This window comes from Scomber scombrus, chromosome 18 (assembly GCF_963691925.1).
Source record: "Scomber scombrus chromosome 18, fScoSco1.1, whole genome shotgun sequence".
NCBI lineage: Eukaryota > Metazoa > Chordata > Actinopteri > Scombriformes > Scombridae > Scomber > Scomber scombrus.
In genome coordinates this window covers 16,781,128-16,797,360 of record NC_084987.1, presented here as the reverse complement: position 1 = coordinate 16,797,360, position 16,233 = coordinate 16,781,128, and the positions used below count along the sequence as shown (strand labels likewise).

Genomic DNA, 16,233 nt, shown 5'->3' with positions numbered 1-16,233 from the left:
ACTCTATATTAATGTCACACTATATCTTCATTTGCTCCCAGGTAATAATTACTATGGCCGCTAGGGGACTTTGTCACGAAAAACGATTGATGCTCTCGTTTTTCATGGGAGGACAGTCTCCTTTTGTGTATTATCCATGTCCATGCTTGTTTATAGATTTTGTTGTACACCAAGTGTATGATAAAAACAGATAAACGTTCTTCAGACTTCTTTTCCAACATCATCCAAGCAGAAATCTTTTACAGACAGAATACAGTGCAGAAGGCAGGCTCACATAGTCACCACTGCCATAACTCAAGAGATGAAAGTGAGAGAGGAATGGAGAACAGGAAAAGCAAGGTCAAAGGAAACAAGGACAGTGAAAATGGAAATGATGTGATGTAGTGAGTGTGCATGATTTTCTTCCTCTGTCAGTCTAATTTTACTGTTTGGTAATCACTTTGAATTTGTAGTGGCTGTAGACACTTTTTAAGAAGAACATCAACACACTCTTAAACAATAGGGTGTCTGCTCATTATATTCCCTGTTTATGTTAATGTTGTGTTCAGTTCTTACCGAAACATGTTGAAGGACATGTTGAGGTCTCACCGGTGCTACCTATATTTTCCTTTAATTTAGGAGTTTTAGTCCACATGTCTACAGCCAAGAGAGGGTTCAAACTGTCAGTTATGTTAGCTGTCAGTCACTCCATAACCCTGAGCGAGTGTGCCTTGTGGCTTATTCTTTGGGTGGTGGGACTGACTATTAGGGTGTTTAGCGAGAGTAGGAGCTAAGTGGGAAGCTGCCACACTAGCCAGGGGCAAAAATGTAGGCCATAATACTTCTTTGCTTTGACATCAGGTCCCCAGTAGCATATGTTGGTTTATACTAAAGCATTTGTGGGATACAGTAAATGCCACAAGTACTGTGAGAATCTACAATGCAATGCAGTATTTTGAAGGGTTAGGTTATCCTTGCAGAAGAAACAATCAATTTGAAATCAATCAATCAATCAATATCTGATTCTAGTGAAAAACAAAATGAGTTAGCAGCTGGAGGAATGTTTCCTCCCTCAAGCTCAACACAGTCCTTTCTCTTCTCTTTGTATATCACTATACATGTATGTAATAATAATTAAAAAAACAAGCAGTTGTTAAATGTTTATTTTATTATGTGTGTTATGAATGCCTCTGCATTGCAGCCTTGATAGTACATGTTTTCACACATATTCTCAATGCCTGTAAGATCTAAAGATAGAATGAATCTCTCATCATCCCCGAACACATTTTGTGTTACTTAATGATACATACAGGATCAAGGGCTGACTGAGGTCTTGTCTGTTGGTGGATGCACTAGGTGCCTGTTAAATTCACCATATTTAACCCAAGTCTTGCAAAGCCTGCAGCACTGCAGTGGTGCAGTCTCATTTGATCCTCTGATGAAATAAAACTTCAAGCTTACAAAAGGAAAGGGCGTGAACTGGTCACTTTAGCTTTTGGAAATCTACTTGTGAATGTTTAGCCACTACTTAATCAATTAACTGACTAATGGTTTTGGCAAAAACTGAGAAAAAGTGGACAAATACAGTCAGATTGGAGACCAAAATATTGCCCTTTTCTTCATTTTGGAATTTGTCATGTCACATTCTACTGACACAAGCTTAGGAAAAGCTATTTAGGTCTGCTTTGACAATAGCAGCACACAATACAGACACAACATTAAACAGAGAGAAAAAGAGAGAGAGCAAGAGAATGACAGAGACACCTTCACCTTTCTGCTGGGAAATTAGCATCACAAATGGCTGGATCACAACCTATTAATAATTATTTTTGTTCTTAGTATCTCTTCCCCTTGTCTCTCACACACTCTCATTCATCTACTGTGCTAGTCTCAGGTTGTTTGTTCTCCTTTCATGAAACACCTGTGAAGCTCAGGGATCACGTGCCACTGCCTGCAATTAGAGGCATACACTCTGCTACCCTGACCAATCACAAGGCAATCAATTGCCAGAAAGAAAAGACATGCAGAGGGTGAAGAGAAACTCTAAAAGTTCAGGCCGTACTTCTGTGGTTTCAACATACAGACTTACTGGTGTGTATACAGTGCATTATAGAATTCCTGTCATATAGGCTATGCTGGCCTGTTAAAGTGAGTTTGCTCAGAATTCATACGGCTCAAATATGTTTAATATGATATTGTCTGGTCTGTTTATGGCCACATTCATATAGGTCAAAGTCAACCATGAATCACAATTTCATTAAAAGGGATTGAAAGTATAAAGGAAACTGCAAAAAGTCAGATCACAGTAAAATTCTTTAATCGCTGCCTGCAGCCAAGCCCCACTGTCTTGTTTCTTCCTCTCACTGAGCCCACATCCTTTTTTTCTCCCTTTATAACAACATGTCAGCCCATTAGACCCCTGTTGACACATGGATGAAGAGATGAGCGAGATGAGGGCTTACTTCTCCAGCAGATCCTCTTCATCCACATCTCCTCCTTGTGATCTCTGTTATCCTCACTTCCTTCTGTCAGTTCAGAGAGAGTGAAAAGGGTGTTGTTTCTGTACTACTTTAACTAGAGTAAAACCTGAATATAATGTAAAGTCACATATCACACACATTCTCCCAGAAACTGTTTAATTGATCTGAACATTTTGTTGGATGTCTTTTTGTTGCTGGCTTTAATTGTCTCCCATCAAGACATCAACAACAATGTTTTGCTTTCATCTGACACATTAAACCGAAAATCCCAACTCACAGTATTATTCTTGTTATTTTATTCTAATTCTGGCTGGCCTGGTCAGCTGTGGGCATTCATTGACAGAACAAAGTCTAGTAAATTAATCACAGTTCTCAAAACTGAGAACACAGATGAGACCACATGGAGAGATTTCCACACTGACTTGTGCTACATAATGTTGCCCCCAAGGAGCTCTGTAAGCTGCAAGCTTCCCAGAAAGACCTTACAAGTCAGACTCATCCATGGGAAGTAAGTACTGAGAAGGACTGAGATACAGATATAGACATTTGGGGGAAAGACCATAAACAGACAGAAAGTATGTACATCATGTGTACAAAACCTAAACCTTCCGCAAGGCATTTTTGTCAATGTATTTTTCCAGTCTGTGCTGTTAAAATAAGCACCTGCAGCCTAAAGATTAATTGGGAAAGCTCCCATCCACTATACATGCAAGTCAACCCATGACTCTGCACTATGTCTTTCTACACACTTTTTTCTTTGCATAGTAGCCCAAAGTATGTGGGGTCGAATGGCCTATGAAGATGGGTCCTACAGAGAAGAACAGGTTCACAGTTTTTCAAGTTTGTCTTAAAACAAAAGTCAAGTGTGCATGTGAACACTGAAAGAAGTTTTCCTCTCCGTAATCATTCCTCCTGTTCTTACTGGCTATTCAGTATAAGTGATGGGGGCCAAAATCCTCAGTGTGTCCACAGTCATGGTGTGCATTTTTGTTCAGTTGGACACCTGACTATTGTTTTAAGACAAACTTGAAAAACTGTGAACCTCTTATGCATGTTAGTCTGGTCCTTTAAGACCAGACTAATATGCATCTTCTCCTAAATGAACCCCAAGAGCACCAACAGTTTTTCCTATTTGGGCCCTCTTCATCAAAAGTAAGTATGTAAAAATTATGTTATTTATCCATTGAAGTGGCTTTTTCATCGTTTTATATCCTGTTTACCTGTGAGCTATAACCACCTGAATTCAAATATGTGGTTACTATTATGGGCATGTAATATTTCCAAACTTCACACATGTGGGCTGCAAAGAATACACTGACTTTATCCTCCAAATTAGGCCAAAGTAAGGGGCTGCTATTCTAGCATGCATTTCTAGAACAAATACATCATACATGTATTTGTTCTAGAAATGCAGGCTAGAGAGGGGGATGGATTCCCCTGTATTTGGACACATGGGCTTTGAATTGAACACCTTCGCAGATGTTCCACACACTGAGGCAAAACCAGTCACTAGAACAGACCAACTTATGAATGACGAGTGGAAAGAGATACATACTGGCTCTAATAGAATTGTGAGTCCATTGAATAGCAACCATTTGTGATGGTAATTAATCCATTGGAAAGGCTCTTCCTGTTTGTCCCATCTCTGAGTGCTCATAATGATAAAGCAAAGAGGTGCTTCTGATCTCAAGATACCAGAGGGGAGCAGACATTGTCCAGCGCTGCTGCTCTAACATTCACTCGGTGTCGTAGCAGCTGCAAGGAGGAAATTGGTGGAAAGATCACGAAGCAGATGGCATCACTGCGTGTGACCAGTCAAGTTGCAATGAAAGGCTGAAGGGGTGCGTTTGGAGGCACACATAATCGTCAGTAGCGTTTATTAATGAGCGCTCAGTATGCAAAGGCTGACTAAACAACTTTATTTTTTTGCAAATGCAAGAGTTTTACTTGTGACAAGAGATAGAATAAGGGCAGAGAGCAAGGCAGATGGCTGGAGGGAGTTTGAGGGTTGGTGAGGGTGGTCACTTGTCACATCAGAGTCTGACTAGTCCCTGCGGATGTCAGCAGCATAGTCCTGTCATTGCATCTTTTTTTTTCCTCCTCTGACTTTCCTTTCTCCTGTTTCCAATAGTCTGACTTTGTGTCGAATTTAAACTGATGGCTTGTGTGTACTCTGCATGCACCTCTATCCACTGAACCATCAAAATCTTGAGTCTTTATGTATTTGCCCTTCTCTTCCTTCCATTCTCTTTTTGCCTAGGCATGCTTTTCCAAATGTATTTTCTCGCTTCTTTTACCAACATCCTTTTTCACCCCCGACTTGCCTCCATTCTCAGTTTATTGGTCTCCCTCTGTCTGTCTTTCAGTTTCCTCTTCTCCATCTCAATGAGTCAAGTCATTCTTTCTCTATCTGTATTTCCCTCTCTCTCTCACACACACACACACACACACACACACACACACACACACACACACACACACACACACACACACACACACACACACACACACACACACACACACACACACACACACACAGAAAGTATTGGCTTATATTTCCCATGGTGTCTGCAATACATTCAGCTTCACTAGCTGCAGCAATGTACTGGAGCAAGGCACCTGCTGTGCTGAGCTGATATGAGGAGAAAGACAGATACAGTCACACAGAGGCACACACACTATGAGGTTTCACATGCTCAAATATGGATGGGAAATGTAATCATCCTCCGTCTGTAAATGCAGACATTGCTCATAACGAGAAACTTGTACACGATTACGAACGTTTATATGTTTAAAAATTGCCCATAGAGAAATGTGCGCATAAAAACCACAGACACACATTTGAATATTGACATACAGTTTTTTGTTGTCTCGGAGACTGAAGAAAACCTGTGTGCTTCCATTGCCTTGGTTACAGGCCATAGGTCTGTCTTGAGAGGTGCTCCAGGTCTCAGCTTGCCATGTCAGGCATGGCGTACGAATACCACGGTTTTACAAATAAACGTACGCCATAGACAGATTTTGTGTGCAGTTGATACGCCAAGTACTCCTTGGCACATGTGGAGACTGACTGCATCTTATTTACACACAGCTGTTCAACATGTGAGGGAATAATAAGCAAATAGTGATAAAAATCCTGATTGGTTAAAATCCTCCCTTAATGTCTCTTTATGTGGTCTAAAAATCTGCATTTTAAGTATAAAAAATTGCTTTCTGATATGTGCACATCCTCTGCCCTACGGCCCTGCTTCTTCCATGACAGTTGGTTTACAACTGGCATTAAAGTTTTATTTGTTCTTCTTTCACTGAGTAGAGACATGTTAACTGTCCCTGCTATGGGCTGGAATGGCTGCATAAGTAATAACCTTCACAAAGCTTTGTCTTCGAGATTCACTAAGGCGGGTTGAAGTCCCAAAACAATACATTTACCATCACAACTACAAGGTCACCCAAAAATACATTCTTGTTTTTCTACCATGTAACCATATTTGTGCAAGACATACAAAACCTAAAGTATACCTGAGGAACAACCTTGTCAGATTGAAACATTGTTAGATTCTTGTTTGTGAGCCTTGAGCAGTGTGTAGAGTCTTTATAATTCAGCTGATTGAATGTGTTGTGATGTCAGATACCTGATTGGGAAAATTGCACCAAGAAAACTGGGTTGACTTAAAGTTTGCAAATGCCAGTAGTCATGTGTGTAGATGTCTTTGTTTACCCGGTCTGACTGTGAGTGTCATACAATTTATTGGAGTGATTATCAATTTAATTCTTTAATGTCACATATTTGTTTTTTGTTTTTTTTGTTTTTCACAGATACAGTATTTAACAGACCACATGTTAAATGTTAATTCAGATCAACCAGATGACAGTAAATGTCCACAACATTATCAAATAACCACAAACTTGTTCTGCACTTAAGACTAGTTGGATGTCAAACTCGGACTTGTTGCTTCACAAATCATAATGTAATGTTCTACTTATGCCGTCCCTGCAGAGATAAACATAACCCTTTTTACATTTCATAAGGAGACACTGCATCCACTTCAGGTGATATCCTTGGGTTGCAGATCTCCATACAAAATTATCTTCATGTGCACTACCTTTAGAAAGAGAGTGTGATGTAAAATCTGACAACCCACATTCAGAAAGTAAGTTTTACTGACAATAGAATGTCCAAGTAATAGCATTCAAACTGTATTTTTCAGTGAAAGGTGTCCCTGAGTCAATGCGCTTGCAGTAATCCTATTTTTTATGTTTAGTCCCTCTACCATTGTGATATTTCTTTTACCAGCATTCTTTATTTGCACTGTATTGACATAACTAAAACACTGCCCACCAGAGCCTTTATGCTGTTAAAAAAGTAAAAGTAATGACATTATATATATATTACATATTTACCAAACTGGGGTGGCTGAATCATTATGTTAACATATGCTGAACTTTGGAATGCAGATTTGCACAGATCAAGGTGAGTTGAATCTTTGTGAGATTTTGGCCCCATTTCTTAAAGTGCTGCTGCTTTCTGAGAGAATAGCTTCAGGGTCAGTATGAAGAGTAGGAATTGTTGCAGCCACTAAAACCCATTTCCACATGGCTGACAAGGGCAAACGCAGAGAAAAAAAATGCAAATAGACAAAATACAAGCAAATTTAGAAAACAGTTTAATATCAAAGTTGCAGCATGTTTGCACTTGTCAGTCACCATATACCACACATATATGTTGCAAAAAAATAACACTAAACAAAGATGTGGACTACTGTCACACTGTTGGCTGAGGCTGGTGTTTTCTTTCAATGTAAAACAGGTTGGCTTAGTTTAGGGAACTGATCTGGGCCATGTTAAAGTTAGCAGCCAGTTAAGCGTCACCCTTTATCTAAAACCAAACTAATAAGAAAACTCTTATAATGACAAAATCGTTGCTGTCATCAGTCATGCCCATAAACAAATGGTCAAATTAACAAATTATTTAGCCTGATTAAGTTAGCCAAAATTAACCCAACCCTAACTAACACAAAACCCTGGCTAAAATTACAACAATTGAATGATTGTATTATATTTAATTAGCTTTTTATTCATAAAGTTATGGACAGGGTGTGTCAAAGATTAATAACATTAATTAATTTCATATTTTTCGCTTACCTCACTTGTATACCACTCCTTAGCACCTCGCCGATTTCTGGAATATCCAAGCCTTTCCGAACATGTGAGCATGATTTTAAACAGCAAATAAGGCATAGTTGGTCTCCACTTGTGCAAATGGTAGTGACTGACGTATCAACTGCATGCAAAATGAGACTTTAGTATATTATTTAAACCTTTAAAACCGTGTTATTTGTACACCATAGGTTGTGTGTGTCTGTGTATGTTTCTCTCTTCTTTCTGTCCGTGCATGAGTGTGTGCGTGTGGCTTGTCTGCTGGTAAGAGCACAACATATTATATTACAATTTCACAAGCGATGAATGAGTCTTGAGTGCATTTATCAAATTTAGTTGCTGTTTGTTGGACTCTATAATGAGTCCACTTTCTGATGTTACTGTTTTAAAATCGCTTATTTTCTTGTCAAAAAATGTTTCAAGAGGATACTGAAACTCTGTGGCAGGCAGAAAATGGCAAAAGAAGTTTTTTTTTTAATCATTTGTGAGACTAGCACTCTTACACATTTGAATTGAGGCCCAAAAGGTTGCTTATTTCAGTTTGTGTCAATTAACATACTAAATACTTGCAGCTTTCCCTATAGGTTCCCTATAGTTTCCAATAAAACAGATGTGCTTATCAGTGGAGTATGATTTCCCCCATTTCACAGAAACAGATAAGAAACCTCCTCCTCAGTAATTTCTGCTGACGACCAAGCTATTATACCAAATTAAACCTGACTGTGTGCTCCACTCTTATATTCAAACTGACCAAAAACAGTGTATACAGTGTACAGCATATGCTGACAAGGCATTTTATGCATATTTACCCTGAATACAGATCCATTATACATTATATAATAGATTACAGGGGGCTATAGTTTCTGGCTGTTCTTGATACATTGACCAGAACAATAAATACTCAGAATGACCAGAACAATAAATACTCAGACCAGGAAAAAGGTTGGTAGATAGCTGAAAGTACAGAACTGTGATGAACAATATATTGGAATGAAGCTAACCATTTTAGCAAACCATCCATGTCTTTATCAAATCAAGTTAAGTTTGAAAAACAAACCTTTGAATTTAGTTATTCTTTCATCACTTTTATTTTTATCATTCAGTATTTTATCATAATCAACCTATGTTTTGACATCATGCACTGTAATCCATGTGTTTTAACTGTTTGATATTGGCTGTGTTATGACTCTAATTTACATCTATACATGTCTTCCTGATGGTCTTGAGCATTGGATGCATTGAGTGCTGTTGCGTACTGATCTATAGTTCATCCCTTATCATGACTGTTGGCATATTATTATACCTTGACTTTACATTTTGCACATTTTTAACTTTGTTTCTTTCAGTAACGGTAGTCCATGGTGACAATAACTTCATCTATGCATGCTGCACTACGTATTTGTTAACTGTGCAAACTTTCTAATAGCTTTCAGTTTTTTCATGGTGTTAGAAGGGCAATCCTGTGGTTCTTGGACATTTGAGACCCAATTCCATTCATTTTTTGACATACACTAAGAGCCGTCATATTTTTAAGAAGGTCTTATCCAAAAGACAGCCAACATTGTTATTGAAAAGCAAAGACGGATTTTAGGGGAAATGGATGGAATATGCAAAAATATAATCCCTCAAATTTCAAATAGTGTTTTGAATGGGAGGGGCATTCAACTGGGGTGTATAGGAGCGCAAGCGTATCCTCATAAGCAAACTTTTTCTGGGGCTGGTAAAGTAAAAGTTACATTTGCTGAGACAAGCATAGCAGCACTCACAGAGCATACAGTATACTGCAGATTACTTGAGGCTTTTAAGATGGTGGTTTTCTTATGATTCCAGGTGCTCCACTGCATGTACGCCTCTTTAGTCCACTGGTATGCGGAGAGAAGGGCTTAGTTGAGAGCATGTTGAACCCTCTAACAATAGCCCTTGTTCATCATTAAAGGTTAAAAAGGGACAATCCGTCTTGTAGAAAACATGAAGGCAGGTGTGCTCGACTGCACAAGACATCTTGATAACTGCTGTATATTCCTTGTACATTTGTTCTCCCTTACATTTTATTTGCACCCATATTGGGTTCTACTATTTATATTCATGTTACTAGTTGTTACTCAGCCTATAAATCTTTTTCATTGCTGTTTTTGTTTATCTAGGCTATATTACTCACTATATATGTAGGGTTGAAGGATATACAGTATGAGCTGTCCTTGTATGTATAATTCTCTAAGATTTGATTGATTGTAATTGTCCTTTTTGCAAAGACTTACACATCCAGGTGCTCTGGAAGCTATAATGATGTGATTTTGTTTAGTGTTTAAGCTTAGAAAAAGGCATGAGCTGAAATGTTAGCTCATGGAATAAAGTCTGCGTTGCATAACCGTCAAAGTGCTTCTGCACCTTTGCAAATTTTTATGCTTGTTCACTGCATACAGTTAGTTTTTGCACTGATGTTTGCATAGATAGAGTGCACATAGAGTGATATGCAAATTGCAGTTGAACCACAGGTTTCTTGACAAAAGTAGAGATCAGCACATATATGAGAGTTGAACAGAGACAGACAAAGATGGGCAGAAAAGCTTTGTGGACCCACAAAGCAGGAGTAGAATTGAGGCCAAGCAGCCAGAGCGTCAGACAGATAGGAGACTGGCCCACAAGCCTTCCAGACAGACATATAGATAGACTAATTGATCAATTTTCTCACAGGGTACTAGGAAATTAAGTGTATAAAAAGAGGGATGAGAGTAGGTAGGTGGGGAGAGCACTGGCATGTCCCACTAGGGAAACGGAAAGAGAGAGCAACAGGTAGAGAAGAAAGGGCGCAGTACAGCAGAGAAAAGACACATGTTTGACTGTTGATGCCAAAGACAATGGGCAGACATACATATCAGCTTGAACACTGGTTGACCTAGACATCACTCAATCCTTCCTCCAGCAGCTGGGATCTTCTTCACTGTGTCACACATAGTAGGTGATGTTGTGACATGCCAAAATCAGATTTCTTTTTCTTAGACAGTGAATTTGAAAATACAGCCGAATAGATGGGACAACGATTGTCACAAAAATGGTGGTGGAGGAAGATGTGACTATCTGTCTCTTTATTTCTATGTATGTTGTGTTGAGGGCAGAAATGCTGCAAGTGCATGGCTTTTACTGTGTGTGTGTATGCGTGTGTTTGTGTGTGTACATACATGTGTAACAATGTGTGACCCATCATGCTGTGTTCTCATTGGGAGAAGAGACAGGCACAGGCTTCAGTGCCACAGTGAGAAGCAGGGTGTCATTTTTGATTCACTCTGAATGAGACTGATCCAGAGGGTTTTCACAGCAACGCATACACATGCATACATGCATACATGTAGGCACAAAGGACGAGAGCGCTGTCGAAAAGCCACGTTGTAAATTACAGAGATCTCATTCAGTCATGAGTCATCCTGTTTTTTAACAAGCATCAAAAAGATTTGGTGCATCAATTTAATGGAGTCATTCCTACATTTTCCTTGGATTATATAAATGTTTACACACACAAGCTGAAACACACACATATATTACTTTTTTACAGGAGAGAGAAGAATCACACTGAAATATAATTTGGTTCTTTAATTATTTACACGAATAGGAAGCCAAATTATTATCATGCAGCCAACTTGAGATGGTCTTTTCTTCCTGCTCAGCTTTAGTGGAGCAGTCATAGTTACACATGACAGAAAATGAAATGGACTGAGGCTAAAATTGAATGACATCAAATGTCCATGCCTCATGGATCTTAAACATAGAAATCCATTTATTTTATGCTTTCCAAGAATCGGGTCGCTGTCCCTGTTGAATTGCAACAAACTTAGGACATTTAACTGTATATTTTCTATGCTGTCAATGATTAATATTTAATTTTTAAAGTTATACTATTGTGATTTTTGAGCTGTTAACAAGACATCTGAGTCAATTTCTCATTAAAAAAATGGTTAGTAGTGGCTGCGTATTTATGACAGTGTAGGAACAACTGTAAAAGCATTTGTAATTTTAATGTATACAAACTTTTGCAGTATAAAGGTATATCATCCTATGAACATGTTTTTTCATGTCTCTAGCACACTGACATTCACTGTATCCATTCATTTAATGATAAGTGGTAGAATAAAAACTTTTTGGTGTACAGTTAATAAACAACAGACACTGTAAAACAATTAAACAAAACATGTTATGCATATTTGGGTCCTTCCAGTGAATTTAAATAATTTAAAATATCATTCACATAACAATTGAGAGTATAGCTGGTCTTGAAAAAAAGGTTTCTGGCATGCCTGATGGACATGTCAAAGGCCTAGAAATGAAACACAGGCAATCATAGCTGTTAATACCTTTTACTGAAAATGTTTATGTTGCAACCAGGGGGAGTAGAGAGTTTTTATAGGGACAAAACAAATAATTAATCCACTCAGGTAATAAATTGCTTTTACACATGCACCGTGGCTCTCCTTTTTTTTATTTTGATGATTAGAATAATTTGCTTTTTCTAAAAAAGTGTTCCTTCTAAGGGTGTGGAAAATAGGGTCAAAGTGGGGCTCCTTATCCTTCCCTCTTTATTACCCAAATGCATCAGAAAGGCAGACAGAGAGACAAAACAGATAATCAGTGAGGATCCTGAAATGTTTCATCAAAAAGGGAAAGCTTGATAAAGATGGAAAGCCTTAAATAGGTGGAGAAAAAAAGGATAAAAGTAGAGAGCAAGTGTCTGATGAAATCAGTATTGACGCAGAGCGACAGGCATAAAAATAGGTAGAGACATGGAGAAGAAGAGAGAGGAAAATATGAAGAGAGAGAAAAGACATAGAGGAGGCCCTGTCCACATCTTAAGAAGATTAGACACACAGGAGCGCGGAGAGAGGAAGAGAAGATGCGATTTGAGAGAGAAAGACAGAGACAGAAAAATTTAAACTGAACCTCCTCAGTCACACATGGACGAACCCTGGATGCTTGGACATTTTGAGGTAAAGAAGTGAGCTTTTAAAGCAAAATCAAATTAAATGCTCAAGCTCAATAACAGCATGCCTTCCTTCCTTTCTCCTCAAAGTGTCAGACTCAGTTAGTTTCCCTCCCAACATGATTAGGGAGTGACATGACCAGCCATCAGCTTGCACTCTGGAATCGGTTGGCTGTGAGTCAGCCGCCTGATGCTTCATTTCTCTGGGGAGAGAATGGTTCGGGGTCAGTATGACAGAAAAACTGAACTCAAACCAGCGCTGAGTCACTTGACATGTCAGTGCAGATGCTGCTGATAGTGTTATCTTTGATGAGTTGAAGGTGAGGAGTCTTCGTGCAGGAGGGGTATTTTGCATGCGAATGAATGTGGAGGAGGTTGTCTGTTTTTTCCCTGAGCTGCCCTGCAAATGCTATTCTTGATGACATTAACATAGCTTCAGCCCCAGCCCCAAACAAGTGCTCTTCAACATCATTTGTGTATCTGTTTTTATTTCTTCACTTTCTCACTCTTTCTTTCTAAAAGAGTTCAAACCATACCTCTGTTATTGGCTCTTGCTTTGCTAGCACAGAACCTCAGGGCAGGTTCTTTAGCTGCGCTATGGGAGTGCTGCACTCACGTATAAACACACGCTCACATTTATACACATGCAGGTCTGATTGATTTTTCATTGCCTATTGAGGTATAAAGTGTCCCAAAGTGTTTGCTTTTGTTTTTGCTGGGAGGGCAAAATTGTCCATCGTTTGCTATGTCGCACCTGGGAATGAATTGAAAAGCTGAGAAAAGGAGAGATAGAAGGAAAAGGGAGAGATGCAACAGCCAGGAAAATTGAAATAAAATGAGAGAGAAGAGTCACAGAGAGGAAAAGAGAGAACACTGTTACCCAAAAGGGGAAGACACCATTTGTACGACGGGGAGTGGTGGTTAGCTGAGGAAACTAGGAACGGAAGGCAGAAGGGACATGATTAAAATATTTCTTTCCTCACATCATTCTGATATTATTTCTCCCCATTTCACTGAGTTACCCCCAGAGAGGAGTGCTAAAGCGATAGCAGAGACAGCAGAGAGGAGCTAGCAGGAAGGAAAGACATACAGATTAATGAAGTGGATAGTGTGTCTGTGCAAAGGAAAGAGACATATTTAAAAGAAAATTAATAACAAAGATGTTTCCAACCACCAAATGTGTTGCACAAAGCATTGTTAGATAAGATTTATCTAAAAGATTTCTTCATAAGACCCTTGAGCTTCACAAAATCACTTTAAATCACTTCTTTTTTTCAATTTTAGGTTTTAGCTTTTGTCCTGAGGAATTCTGTTGAATTAGAAATGATGTGGGTCTCTGTACAAGGCAGGTTCAGTGAAGGGTTACCCATTGAAATGAGATGTTACACAACTGAAAGTGAATGCTCTATGTGCACGTCCTTAAGCATTTAATCAGATTTATGTTTTGAAAGGAAAATGGGAAATGCGTCATATCAGTGACACAGCATATTTTCTTTTCTTTGTGCATGTTTTAAAATTTTATTTGAGACTTTTTAAAAATAGATTTTTGAGGATTTCTGAGTGTTCTCTCTTCTTGTATTTGATATACAGATCTGTTCATGCAGATGGGTTCGAGCAGTGTAATTTTGTGATCAGGCCACCTGTTATCCATAATGCATGTGCAAAGTGACATTATTTTGTGGTGGAGGTATACACACAGACATAAATCACCTTTGCAATTTTTGCTGGGTTAGATAAATGGATACCGAATATTTGTAGTAATCATCCACAAAAATGATTTGCATTTGCAGGGAGCTGCGTTGTATGCCACACCCAGACTCATTAGTGCTAAGTTCATTAGAATACAAGACGTAAAGCTCATTCTGTAAAGTGAACAAGTAATATTTAAAATATATAAAGCAAGACAAAAATTTGAGACCTAAGAGGATGAAGAATTAAAAGAACACATTTTTAAGCTGACAGCTTAAGATATAAAAGAAGGGATAAGCTGTTAACGTTTTAAACTGCATGACAGTGATTATAATACACACAGACACACTCTCACACACACACACACACACCCTACTACCATATGCATAATATACAATTTTGCATGTGAATTAGGCTTTTCAGTTTTACTTGTGTTTGCATCCCATCAAAATGACACAATAATGAGTTTGTACATGTAAAAAAGGCTGTTGCTGTACTGCATGTGCATCCCTAGATAGGCACAAAATCCTGGGTTGTAGAGCACAATGCATTGTGAAAAGGTCGCTGTATAAGATGAGAAGAGAGAAAAAGATAGAGAGAGAGAGAGTGAAGGTGAGTCATGACTCACAAGCTGCCAGGTTGTAAATCAAACACAGTTAATTATACCTGTAAAACAACAGCTTAAGCAAAATCTTTCATTATGTTGGCAGCGTTTTGATTTGTTAACAAATTTTATTTCCCTATTATTAGTCTGGGTATATACTGCTGTGTCTTTCATCATCTTGAATAAATATCACAAAAGTTGTCCTATGCCTTGGTATACTTGGGCAGTAGTACACGCGTTCACTCTGAGTCTGATTTCGTGAGTCATACAGTTACGTGGCAAAAATAGGATGACTAGAAAAGTACTTCTCATCTTAATTTACATTGACGAGTTGCTCACTGGCAGGGTGGCTGCTGCGTGACCTCTCAGCTCTCGTGAAGGGTTGCGTACTTGCTGTGAATGAGTCAGTTAAGCATATATAGTGAGATTTGTAATGAGAATCTGTATGTTACTTGTTAATACTTTACTGAATAAAATAAGTGGTGCCAAGCTAAATATTCACAATATGTTGAAAATGGTTAGGAGGTTAAGTATGGCACTGTATTTTCATGACAGTCTCCAATGTTACTGTAGATATCTGTAAGATAGTCTATGTTCTTTTTTTGAATTCATGGTAATATAACTTTAAACTTTAAATTGTTGTAGCACGCTGTGTAGTTCAAGCTAACGTTATTTTGTAACATCAAGCTAACGTTAGCTTGAACTTTACTCTGGTAACATTTTGACAGTGAGTTGTTAATCAGTCATTGCTGCAACACTATCACAATCATGTTAAAACAGAAAACATTCAGTATTTCCAGAGAATGAAAGTTGGGATGAGGAGACATTAGGAGGACAGGAAGGAGTGAACACAAAGAAAGTAAAAAAACATGCAACTGTTTCAAAATAAAAAAAAGGTAAAAGTCTTCATATTTATAATTTAGTAGACTGTCTGATAAGGTAGAGATTACCCATCCTTTGTTTTACCTCCACAGTAATGTTTGAAACATATACAGTATGTGTATGGCTGTGCATCTCTCCTCAGCTGCAATGCTCCTTAACCCCAGTCCTGTTAATACGTGGTTCGAGAGGATTAGCATCATGGTGATTCTTCTCAACTGTGTGACACTTGGCATGTACCAGCCCTGTGAGAACATCGACTGCACCTCGGACCGCTGCCAGATACTACAGGTAAGATGGTGTGTGCATGTGTATGTGTGCTTGTAAATACAACATGTCAGCAGACCGATGAAGAGATAAAACAAAATGATCCATTATTTGACATAAACCCACTGAAACTCACCACTCTAGTTATCACTGTGATGCAAATACAAAATGTAGATGGACGACTTCCTCCTGGAAAGTCTGCATTTTCT

General features: G+C 38.5%; 1 protein-coding gene across 1 annotated transcript in view; it reads left to right on the top strand.

Moving 5' to 3' along the window:
- The window catches only part of LOC133999391 (voltage-dependent T-type calcium channel subunit alpha-1I-like), a 116,891-nt gene that overhangs the window by 24,560 nt on the left and 76,098 nt on the right, over positions 1–16,233 (top strand). Inside the window, exon 2 of the mRNA XM_062438616.1 lies at positions 15,937–16,048. Within this exon, the coding sequence (XP_062294600.1) occupies positions 15,937–16,048 (112 nt within the window). The remainder of the gene's footprint in view (positions 1–15,936; positions 16,049–16,233) is intronic.